The sequence below is a fragment of the Neoarius graeffei genome, chromosome 1, assembly GCF_027579695.1.
Source record: "Neoarius graeffei isolate fNeoGra1 chromosome 1, fNeoGra1.pri, whole genome shotgun sequence".
Lineage (NCBI taxonomy): Eukaryota > Metazoa > Chordata > Actinopteri > Siluriformes > Ariidae > Neoarius > Neoarius graeffei.
Window position 1 is genome coordinate 2953334 of NC_083569.1, and position 25199 is coordinate 2978532.

Here is a 25199-nt window from a genome sequence, read left to right on the forward strand (position 1 = left end):
CCTGTCAATAATTAGTTAAGTGTATATAAGCTATAGTTCAGCGGCGGCTGGTAGTCTTTCAAACAGGGGAGGCTGGTCGGTTACGATATTTCCAGATTTTAAAAGAAAAAAACCCATCAATTTTGCCCATACTCTTGCCTCTGATCTGGCTGATTGTTGGCAGCGTCACAAACTGTGAAATAACAGGTTCTTTTGGCCCATTAGCCTACTGTCCAATATACATGATGGTGGTGTTGGGGGGGGGTATATTTTAACATTTTATATTTTAAAATTGTGGCATGTTGTTTAAAAATTGATCATTATTGAAAGCAGCTCTTTGTCAGGAACCTCAGCAGTAACAGCAGAGTGTTCTGGAATAGGCACAAGCACTGACCTTGGGGAGCCAAACATAGAGCTGGGTGCCACACATTTCATTCAATGACACTTTCCCTATATTTTACTTATTTTGACTGAGAAATGTTTTATTGACAATTTTGATAACCCTTCACTTTTAATCCAGGTCTGTAGTGTGAAATGTTCTCGGCTGTGTTTTTGTTTAAAAATGTTTTCCAAATTGTAGCTGTGTTTAATTCATATCCAGAAAAACATATATTCCAATATAATATACTCAGCATAAACATTTTAAATAGATTCTATATTTTTGGTCCATCCATGACATATTACTAAAGTAGCCTATTTACTGTTGTTGATGTGGGTCACTTGCTGTTAGCCAATTCACTTTCTCGTACCAGGAGAGCTGAAAGGAACGAGTATTATTCCCTACCTTTTTCACCAAGTCAATTTGAGGCGTTGGTCTTCCCTGCTCTTTAATTTTAATTTTTTCCTCGAAAGGAAGACTGGCAAATGGCTTCGCCAAAATTAAATCAGCAATGCTTGGCATCCGTGCGCAGCTTTCTTGCTAGCTGACTAGCCCCCTCAAGTTCAAGTTCAGTCACTCAAATAAACGAAATTTCAAGGAACTAAGATAGCAAACTTGACAACACTATATTTACACTTTATTTACAATGAAAATATATACAAACTAAAAAAGCTGGTAGAAACCGTATGTAATGAATGAAATCGAAATGTAAGCTGATCTCTTACAATACACCACAGCACTTGCGAATCTGCATGGGACTGAACTGAAATTCACCGCTGCCTGTCTATATTTGAAACGAGCTGTCAATCAAAGAAAATATCCGGCCGCTATCACCAGTCTCCTCGCGGAAACTGCCATGTCCCTCCCACTGTGAGGCTGGGAGTCCGTGGGCGGGCGTTTTCGCAGTATTTGTCCAATAACCGTCTTGCATTTTGAGATTGAAAGCGCATAGCTCCCAATCCACTGAGGCTGGGCTGCATCGCGCTGTCACGAGGGGGAAAAACTCACGCGCACATTAGGCGAACTGGGGAAAGTTATAACGGAATGATTTCGCACTGTAGTTGGGTTGAGCACACATATTTCTATGATTCTGGATCTGAAATAGCAATGTTATAAGGTCGGCTATAACATAAGCCTAGCGCAATTCATCCTACACGATGTTCGTCATTTTTAGAGGAGGCTGAGCCTCCCTCGTTGTCTTAGAGCAATCGCCCGTGCTATAGTTAATTCCAAAATTATTGGCACAAATGATATTTGTAAATTTACCACACAATTGAGGGAAAAATCAGACATTACTTCCATTTATTATGAAAAAAAAAGGCTCTTATAAGATTGCTAAAAATAAATAAACTTTTGGGATTTGCAAAAGTATTGGCACGTTTAAACAAATGCAGGGCGAGAAAATGACTGGCCATCTTTTCACAAAAGTGTTCTTAATCATTCTGTGTTTGAAGGACTTCTGGTGTTCTCATTATCCCTCATAGTTTGACCTCTTAAACTAATTAACAAAAAAAACCCAGCTCCATATGTGACGCTTTCACGTTTAGTCCGTTCGTGGCGTCTGAATCCGAGTGAAACGGAGACTCGTTTTGATTCGTTTGCTGTTTGTTACCTGAAGTGCCTATAAAACATATATTTTTGTTAATCAGATGTACGGTGATGAGGAAAAAAAGTTAAACAAAGTGTGTGTGTGTCAGGCTTGTAGTACTCAAGTCCGGCTCGTGCCTTAATTTTAAGGACTCGTGACTCGACTCGAACTCGTGCATTAACTGCATTCGGACTCGTAAATTGGAGATGAGGACTCGGATTTTTTTCTTCGTTTTTTGTAACATGCCATAATGATTTGGCCTAAGATATTTATTTATATCTACGTTAACTTTTGTACTAATTTTGTGCAAGAGTATCACACCTACGCGCCTTGGTGCAGGCATCAGATAGACTCTCGGGCACGCTCCGGACAGCGCACGCTCCAAGCAGACTTTGCGAAGTATTGAGTTGCGTTGCTGATACATAACCGAACCTTATTTCCTTGTTTGATTTCCTGTTTCTCGTCTTTGATTCTGCCGAGTCTACGATGGCCTGTTTTGTGCTTCGCTTGGTTTGAGTATTGTTCTCAGACTTGAACACTGGGGACCTGAGACTGGACTCTGACTCGAGGCTTAGTGACTTGACTACAACACTGGTGTGTATGTAAAATACGAAAATCACCCAAGCACAGGGAGATAAAGAAATGTTTTGAGGAATCTATAAATAATTCCTGTAGTTTAAATAATTAAAAAAAAATTGCATCCAGCAATTATTTTCTCCAAATCTGTGCGTTTCTGTAGTGCTGCAGCTCTGTGCTGTGTCTCACTTTAGCAGCGACATCGTCGAGTCCGTCTCTAGGGTTCAAACCACGGGCGATTGCTCTAAGACAACGAGGGAGGCTCAGCCTCCTCTAAAAATGACGAACATCGTGTAGGATGAATTGCGCTAGGCTTATGTTATAGCCGACCTTATAACATTGCTATTTCAGATCCAGAATCATAGAAATATATGTGCTCAACCCAACTACAGTGTGAAATCATTCCGTTATAACTTTCCCCAGTTCGCCTAATGTGTGCGTGAGTTTTTCCCCCTCGTGACAGCGCGATGCAGCCCAGCCTCAGTGGATTGGGAGCTATGTGCTTGTCAATCTCAAAATGCAAGACGATTATTGGACAAATACTGCGAAAACGCCCGCCCACGGAGTCTCACGGACTCCCAGCCTCAATGGACTTCAATGGCATTTGGGAGCTCTGCGCTTTTCAATATCAAAATGCAAGACGGTTATTGGACAAATACTGCGAAAATGCCCGCCCATGGACTCTGAGCCTCACATGGGAGGGACATGGCAGTTTCCGCGAGGAGACTGGTGATTGGTGAAAGCGGCCGGATATTTTCTTTGATTGACAGCTCGTTTCAACTATAGACAGTCAGCACAGTGTTGCCAGATTGGGCGGTTTTAAGTGCATTTTGGCGGGTTTTGAACATATTTTGGGCTGGATAACGTCAGCAGTATCTGGCAACATCAGTTCAGTCCCATGCGGATTCGCAAGTGCTGTGGTGTATTGTAAGAGATCAGCTTACATTTCAATTTCATTCATTACATACGGTTTCTACCAGCTTTTTTAGTTTGTATATATTTTCATTGTAAATATAGTGTTGTCAAGTTTGCTATCTTAGTTCCAGAAATTTCGTTTGAGTGACTGAACTTGAGGGGGCTAGTCAGCTAGCAAGAAAGCTGCGCACGGATGCCAAACATTGCTGATTTAATTTTGGCGAAGCCATTTGCCAGTCTTCCTTTCGAGGAAAAAATTAAAATTAAAGAGCAGGGTAGACCAACGCCTCAAATTGACTTGGTGAAAAAGGTAGGGAATAATACTCGTTCCTTTCAGCTCTCCTGGTACGAGAAAGTGAATTGGCTAACAGCAAGTGACCCACATCAACAACAGTAAATAGGCTACTTTAGTAATATGTCATGGATGGACCAAAAATATAGAATCTATTTAAAATGTTTATGCTGAGTATATTATATTGGAATATATGTTTTTCTGGATATGAATTAAACACAGCTACAATTTGGAAAACATTTTTAAACAAAAACACAGCCGAGGTCAATTTTTAAACATGCCACAATTTTAAAATATAAAATGTTAAAATATACACCCCTCCCCAACACCACCATCATGTACAGTATATTGGACAGTAGGCTAATGGGCCAAAAGAACCTGTTATTTCAGTTTGTGACGCTGCCAACAATCAGCCAGATCAGAGGCAAGAGTATGGGCAAAATTGATGTGTTTTTTCTTTTAAAATCTGGAAATATCGTAACCGACCAGCCTCCCCTGTTTGAAAGGCTACCAGCCGCCACTGGTTCAAACACGGTGTGCATGTTGGAGTAGAATGTAAACATACTCAAGGTTCCACGTGCTGGGACGTTTTTATTTTATTTTTTTCAGTCTCCCATTCCAAAGTTTTGGGACTCTTCAGTCCATGCGTGTCCTAAATCCTGAACCTGTGCGTGTTTGTGTGTTCTGTTCTGATTCAGGAGGAAGCAGCAGTTCGAACTGCAGCTGGAGCAGGACGGAGGGAAAGATGACGACGACTGCGGCAGTGGGGATGAACGATGTAACCGACGTGCCAGAGTTCGACCTGCGCAGGGAGCGAGCGCCGAGTGAGAGCAGCATCCGCAGCTCACGCTCTCACTCTCACTCCTACAGCGGCGTGTCCGGGCCACGTCACCTCGCCCACGTGCCCTCTGAACTCTCGGGCTCGCGCCGCTCCTGCCTCACTGCCAACGGAGAGCTGTTTGTCGACATCATGTGACCACACCTGGATTTTGAACTACATTTAAGACCTTGGTTTTTTTTTTTTTCTTTAATAAGAATTGCATTTAAAATAACAGTAGCGTATGAAGTGTTACACATAGCCCTGAAATGTCAAAACGTAGGATCATTATTTAAATCAAAATTAGGCTAAAAATGAACGTAAATAACAGTAGAATACAAACCTTTTTTTTTTAACAGGTAGGTAGTAGGCACGTGCCGATAATCACTCTTTATCACAATTTATCATGATACTGAAATTTCTAAATATCACTGTGTTTTATCCGAGTGCGTAAATATTCAGGGTCTCCAGGTGTCTTTTCGGTCCACTTGAGCAAGAAAACAGTAGGTTTTTGTTTAAAAAAAAAAAAAAAAAATGGATACAATATCATGACCATCATAAATGTGCCTTATAGGTCGTGCGTTTGTTTTTGAATTAATTTTCTCTCTCAGTAAAGGAATAAAACAGACTAAGTGTATTCATTTTTTTAAAAATTAGATTTAGAGGTGAGATTTTTTTACTTTTTTTTTTTTTAAATTAAATAAATCATCTGACAGACGAAGTGTTTAATGAAGTGGCTGCGAGGGTTAAATAAACGTCCTCTCATTAGGTGATCACAATCAAATCGCTGAAGTTCTTCAATTTGGACTTTTTTTTTTTTTTTTTTTAAATGTCGTTAGTGAGAGACTGAATTGCATCATGAGCAAAATTTACTCCAGTTCTGCATCCTGCACCGTCTCTGTGTAGCCCTGTGATAGATTGGCGACCTGCCTGGGGTAAACCCCGCCTCTTAGCTGAAATTAGCTGGGATTGGCTCCTCGGATGGATGGATGGATGGATGGATGGATTTCTGACTTTAGGCCACGCCCCCAACCTGCACGGTGCTAACCTGGTAGTGAGACCCGTCAAACTTTAAGCCTCGTAAATTAGAGGGTAAACTGCACATTTCACGTTTTCATTCAGGTTCGAGAAAATTGGTGGACGTAATCATAAGTCGACAGATTGTCTATCTATCTGTCTGTCTTTTCTTTCAATGTATGCATTATTATTTTTTTTTTTTCTAAAGACTGTCTGACTGGAAAGTATTTAATTTTCCTCCTTTTGTTTTTCCTTCAGCAAGTGCAGTTTTAGAGCGGGCCGTTAAAGTGGTCCAAGCACCGTAAGAGGTGGAACCCTGTTGTTTCATTACTCGTATAATGAATGCATATATTGTGATGAATATCAGCACATGCCTACTCATGATTTAACCTGGTTGTAGTGTGTTTTATTTTTTTTGGAAGGATTTTTGCAAAACCAGGAATATATTTTTCACGGTTTGTCAGCATCAATATGGCAGGAGATCTTTTTTCTTCTTCTTCTTTGGGGTGGGATTTCAGAGCAGAGTTGTTGCTTTTTATTTATAAATATAGTTTTATTACACCGGTGTGTCTGTGTGTGCAGTAAAGAGAGGTTCAGTCCTCGAGGACTTCGTAAAGGTCTGTAGAATGATGGCGAGCCTTTGTTACGTCCCACTGAGGGTGCACGAGTGTCTCGGGTGTGTTCTCATCGCCTGGTAGGGAAAGTATTGTGCTTCTTTTCTTCACTCTGTGTTGATGTTTGGAGGAGGGGATGCTGCGTGAATAAGGAGCCATGTCATTCTGACCCACATCTTTGGAATTAGCTACTACAACTAGCATTGGGTGGGGAAAATAAATCGGCAAGAATTAATAAATGTGTTTTAACAAAAATGTGTGCGCCTTTTGATTTGCTTCGTACTAGTTGTTGGATCCATGCACTATGATCAGGGTTGGTAGAAGAGAGCAACTGGACTTGCTTGAAGATTCTTGAAGACGTTTCTTGAAGGTTTCATCATCTGAGCTGTACGTTTGCGTGAATGAAAAGAATGTAGACTAAGATTTCATTAAACAATTTCAGCCACAGTTATGGCAAAAGAGCAACATGCAGTCATCAAAATATCCAGTTTAGAAAGTGTGTGAGAGACTCATTGGTGAGTCGAGTCAAATACTTTGTAGCCCAGGAGTAATAGGGTTATACCCGGAACAAATTAGTAACAAGCTGAAAATTTCAGAATACCTTTAGGAATAACATACTAAAAGTCCCCGGAAATCTCCCTTGTGCTCTCTGAGAAATTCAAGATGGCGTCCAAAATGGCCACCAAATGAAGATCTGCCCATATCTCAGGCCCAAAACAAAATCTCATCTCATTATCTCTAGCCGCTTTATCCTTCTACAGGGTCGCAGGCAAGCTGGATCCTATCCCAGCTGACTACGGGCGAAAGGCGGGGTACACCCTGGACAAGTCGCCAGGTCATCACAGGGCTGACACATAGACACAGACAACCATTCACACTCACATTCACACCTACGGTCAATTTAGAGTCACCAGTTAACCTAACCTGCATGTCTTTGGACTGTGGGGGAAACCGGAGCACCCGGAGGAAACCCATGGGGAGAACATGCAAACTCCACACAGAAAGGCTCTTGCTGGCCCTGGGGCTCGAACCCAGGACCTTCTTGCTGTGAGGCGACAGCGCTAACCACTACACCACCGTGCCCCCCCAAAACAAAATATTAATGCAATTAAAAGGTCAGAATATATGTTTTGTAGGGTAGGAGAGTAAATTCCAACATGTGTGTGTTAATTACATTGTGTATTAACATTATATAATAACAATGTACACATTATTATAACAGTATATTTGTGTATAGTGTGGATCCATTGGTTACTCGTTCACTCCGTATCATCCTATTCTGTTCACAAAACAGCAAACACAATTACTAGGGGTTGGAGCACTTCTTTTCATTAATATTAATTAAAGTAAATTGGTGGTGTAAAATGAAAAATGGCATGTTAAAAGGTCATGCTGAGTTCAGTCATTTTTAAAAGGTCATGCTGAGTTTAGTCATTTTTTGTCCGAACACACTGGCGTTGCTAGTAGTAAAGACTGGCGCTAGAAACTCAAAGATGAATTTTTTTCCACCCTTAAACAAGCTTGAATAAATTCCCTACTTCATTGATGGTACAACAAAGGTCCAAGCATTACAACTGAGGCACTGAGAAGTGTTTAAGTCTACTCATTGTTTATAAGCAAGAGCTTTTATTGAGGCAGACCTTTTTGTCATGAAAGTCGCCGGAATGTTGAAGAAGTGTACTGAAACAGCTTGCCATTGTAGTTTTAGAAGATAGAGTTCTCAAATTTAATTTCCCTTTAATATTTTATCAAAGCTTAAAGATGCACTAAATATTAAGGAAATTGATGTCTAATTGTTGTCTTACATTATGTTCATGTATGTAGGTAGCCTACTAAGCTAATCTGTCAATCATGTCAACCATCAAATTCCATGTAATTTCCACATTAATGACCTTGTAATCTTGGTTAATTTTAATTTTAACAGTGTGACAATGGTGAATTTGCATTGCTTGTATGAGAGAACATATAATTTAACATTTTAATTGCATTTATATTATGTTTTATCCCTGAGATATTGAAAAATCTCCAATCGGTGGCCATTTTGGACGCCATCTTGAATTTCTCAGAGAGCACAAGGTGGATGCCCGGGGACTTTTAGTATGTTATTCCTAAGGGTATTCTGAACATATTCTGAAAAATTCAGCTTGTTACTAATTTGTTCCGGGTTGGACTCAATTTTGAGCTAATGCTCTGGGCTATTGGCTCACAGAAAAGAGCTGGTAACTAACCAAACCACAGCTATGAAAGTAAAGTAACAACCCTGATCATATATCTGTGAAGATACTCAGTCATCCAGGTACATAGTAATCTGTGGTTGGTAGAAGAGAGCAACTGGACTTGCTTGAAGATTCTTGAAGACGTTTCGCCTCTCGTCTGAAAGGCTTCCTCAGTTCTGTCTGACTAATAGGGAGTATCCAGTATTTATCCTCTCATGGATCATCATAGAATCCGAATCAGAATGCTGATGGCTGCATTGTAGGTGGCTGATAAAAGATGTCTTAGACACCCACCTCTGTTCAGTGATGGTCGTTCCAGGTTGACAAAAATGAACGATCCTCAAAACAGTCTTCAAGCAAGTCCAGTTGCTCTCTTCTACCAACCACAGATTACTATGTACCTGGATGACTGAGTATCTTCACAGATATGTTTCTACGCACTTTGGGATGAGATCCCTTGGACTGGTGCGGGAGTATGAGAGGACTTCCAGAAAACTGGCAGACATCTTAGCCAGAGAAGATCGTTCATTTTTGTCAACCTGGAACGACCATCACTGAACAGAGGTGGGTGTCTAAGACATCTTTTATCAGCCACCTACAATGCAGCCATCAGCATTCTGATTCGCATTCTATGATGATCCATGACAGGATAAATACCTGATACTCCCTATTAGTCAGACAGAACTGAGGAAGCCTTTCAGATGAGGGGCGAAACATCAAGAATTTTCAAGCAAGTCCAGTTGCTCTCTTCTACCAACCACAGATTACTATGTACCTGGATGACTGAGTATCTTCACAGATATATGATCAGGGTTGTTACTTTACTTTCATAGCTGTGGTTTGGTTAGTTACCAGCTCTTTTCTGTGAGCCAAAGTATTTGACTCGACTCACCAATGAGTCTCACACACACTTTCTAAACTGGATATTTTGATGACCTTCTTGCTGTGAGGCGACAGCGCTAACCACTACACCACCGTGCCGCCCTCCATGGAAGCATATACATGATTAATGAAGATGAATCTACTCGATTTTTATTATTCACCCTTAAGAAAGAAAAACAACTCCTATACATTTGAGTCACCTCTCAAAGATCTGGTTCAATGAGCTGACTCGTTAATAACCGACACGGCAAAAGAATTGACCCAAAATTTGATTAATTTTAAATTAAACAAACTTGATGCTCTTTTGGTTAAGCCATTCCTTTGGTGATTTGGATATGCTTTGGGTCACTGGCGTGTTGAAAGGTGAAACTCCGTTTCATCTTCAGCTTACTAGCAGAATTTAACTGGTATTCTGATTCCCTCCACCTTGATTTAAAAAAAAAAAGAGCCCTAGTTCTGGCTGAAGAAAAGCAATCCTAAAACATGATGCTATCACCACTATGCTTCACTGAGGGTGTGGTGTTCTTTTGGTGACTTGCTTTCTTTTCTGCCAAACATGTTTTTTGGAATTGTTCTCCTCAGACCATGACACAATCTGGATGGTTGAGTTGGGATTCATCTCATCTCATCTCATTATCTCTAGCCGCTTTATTCTGTTCTACAGGGTCGCAGGCAAGCTGGAGCTTATCCCAGCTGACTATGGGCGAAAGGCGGGGTACACCCTGGACAAGTCGCCAGGTCATCACAGGGCTGACACATAGACACAGACAACCATTCACACTCACATTCACACCTACGCTCAATTTAGAGTCACCAGTTAACCTAACCTGCATGTCTTTGGACTGTGGGGGAAACCGGAGCACCCGGAGGAAACCCACGCGGACACGGGGAGAACATGCAAACTCCGCACAGAAAGGCCCTCGCCGGCCACGGGGCTCGAACCCGGACCTTCTTGCTGTGAGGCAACAGCGCTAACCACTACACCACCGTGCCGCCCCCTGAGTTGGGATTGGAGGTGTTTTTTTTTTTTTACATGAGACCGGGCTTCTGTTGAGCCGCTCTACCCCATAACCCAGACGTGTGAAGAATGAGAGATTGTTGCCACATGCAGGGTGTGATCAGTGCTTGTCCATTATTCCTGCAGCTCCTTTAATAACGTTGTCGGTCTCTCAGCAGTCACCGTGGTCATTTTTCTTCTGGTCCAATAGGTTTCGACGAGTGCGATACCATCCAAACAGTTAAAACCAAATCACATCCACATTTGTCCTGTTTAGGTATAGCGTGATCTCTGCCTGGAATGAACTTCCAAGTCAGTTGCAGTCCATAAATGTTTTACATAGTTTTAAATCCAATGTCACTCATTGTTTATTTGATCACTCACTGGTCCGCTTGCTCCTGCAGGAGCGTGGCGCCTCAGCACAAGGTTCTCCAGTCTGTCCTGTTTGTTTCTGGGCCGCCTCCCAGGCTGATGTTAGGTCGAGACTTGGGTCCCACAGGTCAGCAGACAGCTGGTCTGCCCCAGGTCTCTTCCATTCGGGGCTGGTTCCAGTGGTGGTGATAGTCTGGCACCAAATATGCAGAGACAGGCTGCCAGAATTGCTAGTGGCAGGTGGTTGGTTGGCATGCTGATGCAGGGTGATGTTTGAGACAAAGTCTTGCCAGTGGAGACCAAGAATCCTACATATACACTTGCTGTCGAAGGCATCGAGGTGGTGTTTCTATGTCTCTGTCAGGGTCCAGAACTCAGCTCCATACAGTAGAATTGGTTGGGTCAGGTTGTTGTAGAGCTTTAACTTGGTGCTAGTTGAGAGGTGTTGGTCTGACCAGGTATTCTGCTGCAGTACGCCCATTCTTTTCATTCACACAAACGTACAGCTCAGATGATGAAACAAGGTCTCCATGGAAGCATATACATGATTAATGGAGATGCATCTCATCTCATTATCTCTAGCCGCTTTATCCTGTTCTACAGGGTCGCAGGCAAGCTGGAGCCTATCCCAGCTGACTACGGGCGAAAGGCGGGGTTCACCCTGGACAAGTCGCCAGGTCATCACAGGGCTGACACATAGACACAGACAACCATTCACACTCACACCCACGGTCAACTTAGAGTCACCAGTTAACCTAACCTGCATGTCTTTGGACTGTCCAGGCGACAGCGCTAACCACTACACCACCGTGCCGCCTGGAGATGAATCTACTCAATATTTTTCACCCTCAAGAAAGAAAAACAATTCCTATATATTTGAGTCACCTCTCAAAGATCTGGTTCAAAAGCTGTTTTTAAAACATTAAAAATAAATATACCACGATATCATGAACATTTCAGAAAAGCGTATTGTGCTTCTACAGTCTGAGGTATCAGCATTCACAAAAGCCTTTTATTATGTCCTAGTTAACCTTCTAGTTCATGCCATATTTTATTTTGTATACCTCCTGGACGCTTTGTCCTCCCCTCTTTAGTTTATAGCCCCCTTTTTTGGCACTTGATGTACTTAGACCACAATGGAAATAAGTGTTTGCACTTTAAAATACATGGATAGCAAAATAATGTACACTATATTTGTATTTTATACATTATTTTACTAAATAAACTCCATCATCCATGCCTTGAAAGCTCTTGGCAGACCAAGGCTTCAGCAGTCGGATGAAACCAGGAAGATGTCAGGAATGTCCTACAGAAACATCTGGTCTTTGGATTGATGACAGCTGTATGATGATTACTTTTATGAACATGAGATTGAATGGGATTTGATTTATTCAGAACAGTTATAAAAGGGTGTACAACCTGGTTATTGTCACTTGAATCTTTCCAGAATTTTTTCTTTTTTGTTTTAATTCCAAAAACTGCCATTTTAACAGAAGACTATAGACTTGTATCTCAAACGGCAGCTACAATCCTGGATTTTCTCCGTTTGTAGAAATGTAGCCGGACAAAATGGCTGATTTAGCATCAAATTCCATGAGCTAATTATCATGCTAACTAGTGAGACAATGCCACAGTTGCACACTCATTTGTCACACACGAACGAGTTGTGAAGAAAAATCGACGAGAACGTCTTTAAGAAAACAAAAAACACAGAATTTCAAATGTTTATGTTAAAATAGAGGGTGCAAACTTGTGTTTAATTATTAGCTACTTTAGCCTGGTAGCTAAGTCCAAAAAGTGGCTAATTGACTTCATCTGAGGTAAGTAGAACATTGTATTAGACTTTATTTTGGGTCACAATCTTGCCTTATATACAAACCAATAAATAAATAATTGAAAATGTGCAATGATATTTTTAATAAATGGAAATTTATTTGTATATATGAACCAGGTAATGCTTGACAATATCTATCTAGCGATATATCTATCTGTAGATTTCCTTTGCTAATACTGTCAATTGTTTAAGTTTTTTTTTCTATCACTAATATATTTAATTCTTATTACATGATAAAATACTGTATATATTAGTTTATTGTTCCTGAATTAGTAATTGAATTGAATGTTACTCAGGTTTGCTCAGTGTTTCCACCATGTACCTCTGTGTGGCCACACGGGGGCGGTGTTGTACAATACAGCAACTGGACACAGGGCTGGGCAATACAAAGATATAATTATCGTGATACGGTATGTGACCGTACGCTTTTCTGAAATGTTCATGATATCGTGGTATATTTATTTTTAATGTTTTTTAAAAAAATAAATCTAAATCTAGACTGACTGGAAGCAGATGCTGAAATGTATTTAATTGTTAAAGTAATGAAGAATGGCAATGAGCCAATAAATGTATAATTCCTAGATGAAAAAGAGAAGAGGAGTAGCAGCGAGGAAATCATCTCCGTAATGATGGTAACAGACTCACGAGGCACACGATTAAAATCTGAACATAATGTTTATTGCAGGCTGGAGGTATTTTCTGTACATGCCATCACGGACGAGCACGATATAAACGTACAATAGAAATGCTGCAGTCTGGATGCAACCGCTTGCTCTGGGAAGCGTCTTTTCGTCAAGGGCATTTCATAAGAACCCAAAAATAAATAAATAAAAATACAGGGACTGTGTTTTGTTTATTCACGGTCATGCAGAAACCACTGGAACACTGTTTCATAGGATACAGAGATAAATATCCAGTCGAGTGACGACGTGTTACTCGTATTACAGCAGAGAATACTGATGCAAAATCACAACACTACAGTATTCAAGTGGGAGTAAAGGGGGGGGAGGAAAAAAAAAAGAGATCAACAATAACGCAACCAAGCCACTCATCCATGCAATTCCCCCCAAAAACACGTTGTGCTCTCCTGCTGAAGAAATATCTGTGTTCTGAGTGAGCTAATAATTTAGAATGAACTGTGTAAAGATGCATGTTTAGCAGACGCTCAAGATGTTAAATATTCTTTGGTTAAAAATGACTATATATATAGTATTTACTACATTAACTAGATCAGAACTTGTGTTGTGCACTGAATTGGTAAAATATTTGCCTTTCATGATTCCTTTTCATTGGTACGCAGTTCCATATCTGAGTTCGGGGTTGTTTAGTGTTTAAACATCACTACAACATGGAATTTGTGCTTTTGTTTCATCACGTTTGAAATTTTGAGCAGTTCTCTGGATGCTTTCACACGTACAGTCAACTGCTTGTCGAGGAACTTTTTGTTTCGTTTGTTTCATATCCAACAAACGTTGGCGGAGATGCGTGGAGTACAAAAAAAATCGTCATAAAACTCTTTCATTCACTGCCCAGAAATAGGGGGAAAATGTAAACAAGCTTTTAGAAATCACAAAAAAATTCCCAAGCACTGAGAACAATGAACTTGCTTAAAACATTTTGTGACTGCCTGAAGATGAGAACACACCAGGGTTCCATTCAAAACGACTGAACACTGCATATGTGAAAGCACTTTTTTTTAAAAAGGGGATTCAAAACCAACGGGGTAAGGAGGACGTTCCACCACTTTCTCGGGTCATGTTGACTGGTCAAGCTGGTTCGTGTAAACAAAATGGCAGTAAGTTATGGGAGTTAATCTTCAGGATTTTGTTAGTGTGAGATGGGCTTTTGAAAACTGTATTGAGACAAATGACCTTAAGGCAATTCTTATGTCACCGTTCTTCATCTCAGGAATCCCATCTGGAGAGCTTAACATCCACTCATAAGTGTGTACAGGTGTCATGCATGGTTCCCTAATGTCTTGTCATTGAAATCCCAAGGGCAAACCTCAGCCATGTTGAGTTTTCTGGCAGCTGGTGCGGTTGTTTGAGCTGTTGTGCGGATGTCTCCATCTTTTGTGGTGACACTTGGCACACACTCGGTTTCCCAAGGGCATACTTCAGCACGTTTGCTATCAGTGATTCCAGCCTCTTTTGTTGAGCTTCTCCTTCTACCAGATGCTGTCATGGTAACCTGGCCGCTCTCTGATGTCTGGCTGACACGGCGTTTTTCAGAAGGTTTGCTGGAAGAGCTTCTCCTCTCCCTGATTTTGGATCTTTGGCTGTCGTCCTCTTTATCCTTCCCTTTCCCTTTTGATGAGCAAGAACCTTTCCTTTTTGAGTTAGAGTCCCTTCTCTTTGAATGATGTGTGGGGCTTGAGGTCTTGTCCTGGTTCGGAGATGGTGGTTGGTCATAGTCCCATGGACAAATATCCATCATAAGGGCTGGAGGCTGCAAAAGGCTTCCAGTGGATTTGGAGATGTCTGAAAGGATGATCTTGGGGTTTCCATCTGTCGGAGTGACACTTTTCTTGCGGGTATTCCTGTCAAGGGTCTCGACTCCTTTGGAAGACGGAGCCTCAAATTCCCAAGGGCAGACCTCTGCTTTATCGGCACTCAAATTAAGTGGTGTTTTGGGTTTCCTCCCATCATTCTTGTCGTCTTCTCTGGTACCACCCTTATCTTTGGAGCGCCGGCGGTTTGATGGAGATGGAACCACCATCCTTTGTTTGTGTTGAAACCTTCCACTTTTAGAGATGCTCTCATGAATTGTACTAATCTCACTTGGGGCAATAGAAACATGCTTTTGAGCTCTCCCTTCTGACAAAGTGGGCAAATCTTCCATTTCCCAGGGGCAAACCTCCGAAAGGTCATAAAGGTCCTTGCTTCTCCCTGGTTCAGAGCAAATTGAAGGTTGACTTCCACTCACTTGTTGCTTCATGATGCCCATTTTGCTTGGGGTCTTGGTGTACTCAACGGATTGGCTGATGATCATCTTTGGGAAGCTTTCAGTAGATTCATCAACTTCTGAAAGCACCCTGGTATCTTTGGCCTTGAGGCCTTTCTTACTTGCGTCCTCAACGCTATGGGTCTTTCCGGCAAGCCCCAGAGTTCTCTCTCTAGCACTGGCTATGACGCTGAGAGACTTCTGTATCATTGAGGACCGGAGATGCATCGACTTTTTGTCTGCTGCCAGATTGTGTGCGCTGATGGACTTGCACACAAGTGGCACCGACTCTGCAGATTCTGCAGGTTTGACCTTTGGTGTCTCTGGATTTTTCTTTGCAGACCTTCTCCCCATTAAGGTGTCCAGCAGAGACAACTCGGTTGTAGAGTTGTCCATTTTATCGACTGGTACACCATTCACGTTCCCCACCTGGTCATGTGAATGGTCATAGCTATGGGACCTTTTCAAGGAGAATACCTTACTCTTTAGAGAGTCTTCTCTGGATTTTCCACCATGGGAAGATTCAAATGGGCTTCTACGTAGGGTACTGCGATTGCTACCATGTTCACTTCCATCCCTGTCTTCCCGACTGTACTGACGGCTCACTGTCTCGGGTATTTCTGTGATACGCCGCATAAACGAACGTCCGATGCCTTTTTTGGAGTTGCGCTTTTTCTGGAGATGAGGGTTATTCGTCATCATCTTCTTTCGCTTATAGATCTCTAGTTGGCCATAGAGCTTCTTTAGCTCCTCCTAGGCAAAAAACAAACCAGGCAATTAATAACCCAATATAGAACAATAGCGTATCTGTTTTAATATTAGTTACGTTTGAGTGCCGAGACAAATACAAAACAAACTCATTCCAATTCTGAACGAACAGTTCAGTTGTACCCTAAAAACAACACCCTGTTAATGACAGGTTAATCCACACCAAATGTTATGCACGTTTGTTGAGTAGGCTTGTGAGGATTTAGCACCAATAGACTCCAAGTATCGTGATGGCTATCAAATTGGATGACTTAAAAGTTTGTTGGAAAATGTGTGTCTGTAGCTTTATGGGGGCACAGTAAGACCACAGTACATTGCATATGATTTCATAAGCCTGGCATGGAGTCGTGTCAGAGTGTAACAACCAGCTAATGTTGTCTGAGTTTCCAACTGCCTTGGTTACAGAGTAACTTCAGGTCAGTGCTTCAGGTAGACGAATCTGGGTTTAAAATATACTCAACAAAAATAAAAACTACACTCGTTTCAAAGTCAATAATTTGAACATTTTGGAAAATAGGTTTGAAATAACGATTGTATTCAATTATCTTGTCATTAAAGATGCTATAGCATACAGATCATGTTTGTCATGGAATCGGTTCCACCGGAAATGCGACGACAATGTCCATGATCAAAAACTGTGAGTCACAACTTAATGAAATCATGTCAATATCGGGTGTGTCCTCCATGGGCGTTCACAACTGCGATACAACGTCTCCTCATGGATTGGATGATGCGTCTGAACACAGCTTGGGGAATGCGCCGCCATATTTGTACCAACATGGCACCAAGCTCCTGCAAGTTCTGTGGAGGGTTCCTTACGGTCGGCTGTGGTGCCAGTTTGATGGAGACGTGTCTGGAGATTATGGACGGTCTGTCGACTGTATCCCATAACCCTCGCAACGTCAGTGACGGATGTTCCCGTATTCAGCATGCCAATGGCACGTTCACGCTGAATGTTTGACAGTCGTGGCATTGCAAATTAACGAATAATTAACCATAAAACCTTGTTTTTCTGAGATGACACTCTACTCTGCTACCGTGAGATCAATTGCACGTGTATCAATAGGTCACGTCACTTGTGTCACGTGGAAACGTGATTTTAGCGTGCAGTGCTCTCGCACGTGCTACGTAGGCCCGACCAGTAGAATGAATGTGTGACGTAATGCCCTTGACAATGCATTTAACCATAATCACAACAAGAACTCTTTCAAGAAAAGTTTCTAAACACTATTTGAAAAATAATGAGTGTCAAGTTTTTATTTTTGCTGAGTATATTAGTTGTGTCCCACCCTACCCAACTCGCCAACTGTGGAATCCTTTAATAATCTGAAACGTTTACTTTGTTGAATAAGAAATCCAGAGTCTGACTATTGATCAGGTTGCACTGTGGAGGCACGCCCTCAGGATGTATGCAAAGATGCTGATTGTTAAATTAATGACGTTTAAACATTTTAGATGTCAATTACTGTTTAACAGCCTACTGCTAAACAGATTATCCTCCTCGTTTGATCAAATAATTCATTGGCCTAAATCATTTTACACTAATTTTATTCCAATTTACACCAACGTTTTCCTATTCTGGTTAAACCGTTACTCAGAACTACCTAAGGACCAAACAAACATCATGATGATGTGGTCTCTTTTAAATACAGCTTTGCAATAAATTAAATCAACGATAACGTTCAAGGGAAGCTCACTCTTATGTCTTCAGGGTCCAAACTGTGCTCACTCCAGGCAGAAGTTATGCTGCTGTTCAAATAGGAGCCGGATCGGCCCATGTCCAGCTCGTCCTCGTAAGCCTCAGTGGTAACGTCGTCCTGCCTGTGAGTACCAGTGAACACAAACTGCAGCAGAAGAAGCAAGGTTTAGTTTAAACATTTCAAGAGGGAAACTGCAAATACTGGGGGGTGGGGTAATGTGTACAGAGGAAACACCTTTGGGATGAGCAGCAATCCCAGAGTCACCGTCACTGTTAAATGTGTATGAACAAAGCATAACATCAACATCCAGTCTGGATGGAGTCCAGGAACTAGGGTGAACCTGTAGAGAAGACCAAATGATTCGAGAAGTTAGGTGCATGTGTAAATTTTTTTTTTCCACCAATACTTTATGCCTTCCATTGCCTTAGTAACAGCACCGTTCTAGCCAGTCTGGTGGCATGTTGGTGTAGTGGTTAGCACTATCGCTTCACAGCAAAAAGGTTCTGGGTTCGAGCCCAGTGGCTGACCGGGACCTTTCTGTGTGGAGTTTGCATATTCTCCCCATGCAGGCTTCTGGTACTTGAGTCCAGGAGTCTGACCCGTGCCTTAATTTTAAGGACTTGGACTTGAGCACTGATGACTCGGACTTGTAAATTGGAGACGAGGACTCGGATTTTTTCTTTATTTTTTGTAACATGCCATAATAATTTGGCATCTTTATATCTACGTAAATTTTTGTACTAATTTCGTGTATAAGTGTCACACCTGTGTGCCTTGGTGCGTACATCAGATTGACTCTCTGGACAGTGTGCGTGCCAAGCGGACTCTCGCGCGCCGTAACCAACTTGCACCTGCACAGGGTTAAGGCGCAATCAGCGCGCCTATATAAAAACTGTGAAAACACACTTTGCGAAGTATTGAGTTGCGTTGCTGACACGTTACCGAGCCTCGTTTCCTGATCCCTGATTTCCTGTTTCTCGTCTTTAATTCTGCTGAGTCTATGATAGCTTGTTTGTGCCTCGCTCGGCCTATGATTTTGCCTGCCGTTCTGGATTGTTTGTCTTCACTTGTATTAATAAACACACCTTCTGCACTTACATCCGTCTCCCAACCATCCTTGACAGAATACTTCACACTCCCTGATAAAGAGAAGCACATTCACCTGTTCATACGCCATGTTCAGGAACAAACTAATGTTAATGGCGCTGAAACAGCCACCGTCACATGGTGCAGTTCGAGTCTTGTTCTCGGACTCGACTTTGTTTTTTTAATGACTTGGACTCGAGGTTTAGTGACTTGACTACAGCGCTGTCCCCATGTCTGTGTGGGTTTCCTCCAGGTGCTCCAGTTTCCCCCACAGTTCAAAGACATGCGGTTAGGTTAACATACGGCGGCCTTGGGCTGAAGTGCCCTTGAGCAAGGTACCGAACCCCCAGCTGCTCCCTGGTAAATATTCCGTCAGCAGCTTTTTGTCAGTTTAGCCCCTCTTCGCTGACTGGGTGGAATTCTTCATCTAGATATTGCCGAGTCTGTTTTGGTGTCTCACCTGCTGTTCTAAATAATTACACAAGTTTTCAAAGGGATTGGTGTTTGGTGAACAATAGACACGACATATGCCCCTTTTCCACCAACGCAGTTCCAGGGCTGGTTCGGGGCCAGTGCTTAGTTTGGAACTGGGTTTTCTGTTTCCACTGACAAAGAACTGGCTCTGGGGCCAGAAAAACCGGTTCCAGGCTAGCATCAACTCTTTGCTGGGCCAGAGGAAAGAACTGCTTACATCAGCGGGGGGGCGATGTTGTTAAGACCAACAACAATAGCAAGACCGCGAAAGGTCGCCATTTTTAAGCGACGAGAAGCAGCAGCTGTACAAACGCGAAGTCATCCATTATTATTGTTGTTGTTGTTGCTGCTTCTTCTTCTCCGTGTTGTTGTTGCTTCGATGTTCATGCCAAGGTTTATGCAAATGCAGTGACGTAACTGACGTGGCTCCCCTTAGCACCCCGAGCTATGGAAAAGCAAACTGGTTCTCAGCTGGCTCGCAAGTTGAACGAGTTGTGAACCAGCACCAGCACTGGCCCCGAACCAGCCCTGGAACTGATTTGGTGGAAAAGGGGTAATAGACAGTATACCAGAAACATAACAGAAAAATAAATGTTGAATTCTGCTTGGATGAGACTATTAGTTTTGTCCATAGAGCTTACGCTTCCTACCATTAAGTTTGGTCGGCATTACTGTTCTTCATTCTGAAACCACTAATCTACTATGGTTTTTATGAACAATTAATTAAAGATGACGACAAATAACGACATTAAGTACCAGTAAACGATGGCTCTTTTAAGGATCTTTACTCAGCAGGGATGAAAATGGTGGCCAAGGTGCCATGGAGGAGGCTGCTTGTCTGCTATGGCCCTGAATAATGAGATTCTGCCTCATTAGTGTATTAGTCATTCGGAGGCTGTTTTTGAGTCGAAAGCAGGCAAACACTAAGCTTATCACTGTGCACCAGCAGGGCCTGCAGTCATGCTGCGAAGGCTGCCAAAAAACAATTCACACCACGAGAAGCAATTGTTCTTGCTCCATGTGTCTTTGAAGAACATGGCTGGGAATTTATTTGTCTGCATCTAGTAAGGAAAGGCTTCTTATTTCCAGCTGCATTACACCAGAGAGACTGTAAATGTAAAAGTGTGTCCTTTTGAGATCGGTTTGAAAGCTCGTCTCTTGACAGCCCAAGCTGAACAGACGCTATTTTTCTATCAAAACTGTAAGATTTCAGATGTACAGTGAGACCACACATTTATTTTAAGCCTTGGCAAATTGATGCACAAGCTGTCTGGAGGAGGCATATTTCAACTCGCTCATCTGTGCTAGCACTCGTGATTTAGCTGATGAAAGTTCCCTTCATCTTCCGCACATCACATCACATCACATTGTGGCGAACTTCTGCTGATGTAGGATTAAAGTGGCACTTCATGAGCAGTCGCCTACTCATGAAGAACACACTGTTCTCATTTGATTATGGATATTAAAGCCCTTGTTGCTGTCGTTACGCCTTTCCGATGGGAGCTACTGAAGAATCCAAGGCAATTAATAACCTTGTGAGTGCGCAGGATCAAATTTGGGCTCATTTGGTGAAAGGAAATAAAACCACACCTTTGCATCACTTGGTAGAGAACACGGCTACATTCATCTGTCTTCTAGTCCTGTTCCCAGCTGAAGAGTGGATATTCCAGGATGGAGCATTTCATTTGAAGCTTCTTGATTGCGGTACTTTTTGTCGCTGAGTGTTTCCAGGAACCATATGAGCTGGCTAAGCATTGGCGTAGAACTTGCTAGGTTTAACTTGGAAATGTTCATTGATGGTGCTTAGTTAGTTATATAGTGAGCTAAAGTTCTTTTAAAATCCGTAAGATATTTTGGTGCTTTGCTTTCACAACTGTCGCGTGATCTGCTAATACGCTGCACGCATTAACTCACCTGATGATGTGAAATATGGCCGAGACGAGGAGTTCGTTATAGATGGCGACTGCCATGTAGCGTGGCTCGTGAAAGGCGGAGGGCACGGTGCGAACGGCGTAGCACAGGTAGACCCCCCACAGCAGGAAGAGGAGCTCGGCTACAGAGAGCCAGAAGAGAAACACAATACAAGACGCCATCACTTATCATTCACTACATCAGGGACTTGAGGGTTTGTCTGCTGTCTGATGTGAAATGATGAACTGAGCAACAAATTCTGATTCGATACTCATGCCTTTTATACACACAGTGCTGTGCAAAAGTCTTAGGCTGTCGGCCAAAAATGGCTTAAAATAACGAAATGAAATGTTTCAACGTTAAAATGCTATAAACCGTAATCAGTAAGATATAATAAAGTCAATATTTGGTGTGAGACAAAATTTCCAGTGAGTGCAGTTTTCTGCGGAAATGATCTGTAGGTTTTCCTGAGCGTCTTACAGAACCAGCCACAGTTCTTCTGGACACTTTGACTGTCGCACTCATGTCTTCATTTTACACCAGTCGCCTTCATCATGTTTTCTTTTTTGATCTGAAAAGTGCTCTCTTATGGAATATGCTGCTCAGACATATTACAAACTTTTTTTTTCCCCCTGTAACATTAAATTTTGTGCTGGGGAAAAAAAACCCTGAACGTTTGGAACTCTAAAAAGTTTTTGTAATGTTTTGACTCGTATGAGTAGCACGCTGTGTGAGCACAATCGCTATCAGGTGCGTTAAAATGTAAATAACTTTTCTAGAATTTCACCAAAACTCATTGAATTTTCAGCATTGTAAGAGAACTCCCTAAAGTATTATTCAGCAAAACCCCAGAATGATAGCACAAATCTAGAATTTTTAACAGAATTTTAGTTCTTAAAATTTAACGTAATTATGGACGTCATGCGTAACATTTACACCCGTGAAAAATCACTTTGAATGCTGTTTTGAAAGTTTTGATACAACCTAACCCTAACCCTAGTTTTGATTCTCTATTAAAAAAAAAAAAGCTTAAATATTATAAACACACAGTCTTTTATAAAAAATAAAATTAAATTAAAAAATAAAATTGAAAAATAATTTTGATAAAGCAAGGAAATTCGGAAGAAAATTTGTTTTTTCTTTTGCTTGTTGTGCGCGTCACGCTACCAAAATCTAACTAACCCCTTCACGAACAATTCCAACTTTCATGGACTTGTAGCGCGAATAAACCTTTCAAAAAATATATATACAGTGGGGCAAAAAAGTATTTAGTCAGTCACCAATTGTGCAAGTTCTCCCACTTAAAAAGATGAGCGAGGCCTGTAATTTTCATCATAGGTACACTTCAACTATGAGAGACAGAATGAGAAAAAAAAATCCAGAAAATCACATTGTCTGATTTTTAAACAATTTATTTGTAAATTATGGTGGAAAATAAGTATTTGGTCAATAACAAAAGTTCATCTCAATACTTTGTTATATACCCTTTGTTGGCAATGACAGAGGTCAAACGTTTTCTGTAAGTCTTCACAAGGTTTTCACACACTGTTGCTGGTATTTTGGCCCATTCCTCCATGCAGATCTCCTCTAGAGCAGTGATGTTTTGGGGCTGTCGCTGGGCAACACGGACTTTCAACTCCCTCCAAAGATTTTCTATGGGGTTGAGATCTGGAGACTGGCTAGGCCACTCCAGGACCTTGAAATGCTTCTTACGAAGCCACTCCTTCGTTGCCCGGGCGGTGTGTTTGGGATCACTTTCATGCTGAAAGACCCAGCCACGTTTCATCTTCAATGCCCTTGCTGATGGAAGGAGGTTTTCACTCAAAATCTCACGATACATGGCCCCATTCATTCTTTCCTTTACACGGATCAGTCGTCCTGGTCCCTTTGCAGAAAAACAGCCCCAAAGCATGATGTTTCCACCCCCATGCTTCACAGTAGGTATGGTGTTCTTTGGATGCAACTCAGCATTCTTTCTCCTCCAAACACGACAAGTTGAGTTTTTACCAAAAAGTTCTATTTTGGTTTCATCTGACCATATGACATTCTCCCAGTCCTCTTCTGGATCATCCAAACGCTCTCTAGCAAACTTCAGAAGAGCCTGGACATATACTCGCTTAAGCAGGGGGACACGTCTGGCACTGCAGGATTTGAGTCCCTGGCGGCGTAGTGTGTTACTGATGGTAGCCTTTGTTACTTTGGTCCCAGCTCTCTGCAGGTCATTCACTAGGTCCCCCCGTGTGGTTCTGGGATTTTTGCTCACCGTTCTTGTGATCATTTTGACCCCACGGGGTGAGATCTTGCGTGGAGCCCCAGATCGAGGGAGATTATCAGTGGTCTTGTACATCTTCCATTTTCTAATAATTGCTCCCACAGTTGATTTCTTCACACCAAGCTGCTTACCTATTGCAGATTCAGTCTTGCCAGCCTGGTGCAGGTCTACAATTTTGTTTCTGGTGTCCTTTGACAGCTCTTTGGTCTTGGCCATAGTGGAGTTTGGAGTGTGACTGTTTGAGGTTGTGGACAGGTGTCTTTTATACTGATAACGAGTTCAAACAGGTGCCATTAATACAGGTAACGAGTGGAGGACAGAGGAGCCTCTTAAAGAAGAAGTTACAGGTCTGTGAGAGCCAGAAATCTTGCTTGTTTGTAGGTGACCAAATACTTATTTTACCGAGGAATTTACCAATTAATTCATTACAAATCCTACAATGTGATTTCCTGGATTCTTTCCCCCCATTCTGTCTCTCATAGTTGAAGTGTACCTATGATGAAAATTACAGGCCTCTCTCATCTTTTTAAGTGGGAGAACTTGCACAATTGGTGGCTGACTAAATACTTTTTTGCCCCACTGTAATACTTCTCACCCAGTAAATTAGAATCCTGGTGATTTATATCCTCGTAGCTTCAGTAGATCTAGAGATTTAGTCGATTTAGTAAATCCCAAACGCTGTGAAACACGCCAGCCATCTATGGTGAGAAGTGCTGCTGTAGTTGAGAAACTCTCACTTCTCCCGCTTCCAACTAACTCCGTGACCCATACCAAAATAACAATGTCACGCTCATCACTTAAGGATGATTTATGCCAAGTTTCACAGAAAAATACAGCGAAATAAACTTGCTAGAAGCATTTTTCAAAATCCCAAACATTATGAAACATTTCTTGTAGGGTTTCAGGTTACAAATTTTGAGAATAGAGAAATTGCGGCACAAAAGTTTGCCACTAAACTCGCGAAAATACTCCATCCTAGCGAGTTTCACAACCGAACTAGGCTACGTGACCGTCCGTGACCACCCAGGAATGTTCTAGAAGGTACACTTCTAGGCATGTGCGATCGAGAAAGACGCCACGTGAAGGTAAAGGTAGTATTTCCACTGTCTTATGACGTTTTTGCTTGTTTTAGCGCGATAAACAATGCATTATGGGTAATCATTAAAATGCTGATTTCAAGGTTAAAATGGGTAAAAACAACTAATTTATATAGATATTGTAAAAATTGTGCCTAATAGTTATTTCCGTACATAAAATCAAAACCTGAATTTTTAATTTTTTTCCCTATGTTACACCATTGTGCATCTATAGCATGCTATACAGGGAGTGCAGAATTATTAGGCAAATGAGTATGTTGACCACATTACCCTCTCTATGCATGTTGGCCTACTCCAAGCTGCATAGGCTTGAAAGCCTCCTACCACTTAAGCATACCAGGTGATGTGCATCTCTGTAATGAAAAGGGGTGTGGTCTAATGACATCAACACCCTATATCAGGTGTGCAAAATTATTAGGCAACTTCCTTTCCTTTGGCAAAATGGGTCAGAAGAGGGATTTGACGGACTC

At 41.8% G+C, this 25199-nt stretch overlaps 2 protein-coding genes across 3 annotated transcripts in view; one reads left to right on the forward strand and one right to left on the reverse strand.

The window, feature by feature from the left end:
* dvl3a (dishevelled segment polarity protein 3a) overlaps positions 1-6432 on the forward strand; it is a 31734-nt gene extending 25302 nt beyond the window's left edge. For both annotated transcript variants that reach the window (XM_060928059.1, XM_060928067.1), the window contains exon 15: positions 4428-6432. In XM_060928059.1, coding sequence (XP_060784042.1) covers positions 4428-4705 — 278 coding nt within the window. In that variant the 3' untranslated portion in view covers positions 4706-6432. The remainder of the gene's footprint in view (positions 1-4427) is intronic.
* Positions 6433-13134: 6702 nt separating this feature from the next.
* gpr158b (G protein-coupled receptor 158b) overlaps positions 13135-25199 on the reverse strand; it is an 80937-nt gene continuing 68872 nt past the window's right edge. The window contains exons 8-11 of the mRNA XM_060928116.1: positions 21364-21502; positions 18124-18229; positions 17887-18033; positions 13135-16174 (exon numbers count right to left, since the gene is read on the reverse strand). Of these exons, the coding sequence (XP_060784099.1) occupies positions 14435-16174; positions 17887-18033; positions 18124-18229; positions 21364-21502 (2132 nt within the window). The 3' untranslated portion in view covers positions 13135-14434. The remainder of the gene's footprint in view (positions 16175-17886; positions 18034-18123; positions 18230-21363; positions 21503-25199) is intronic.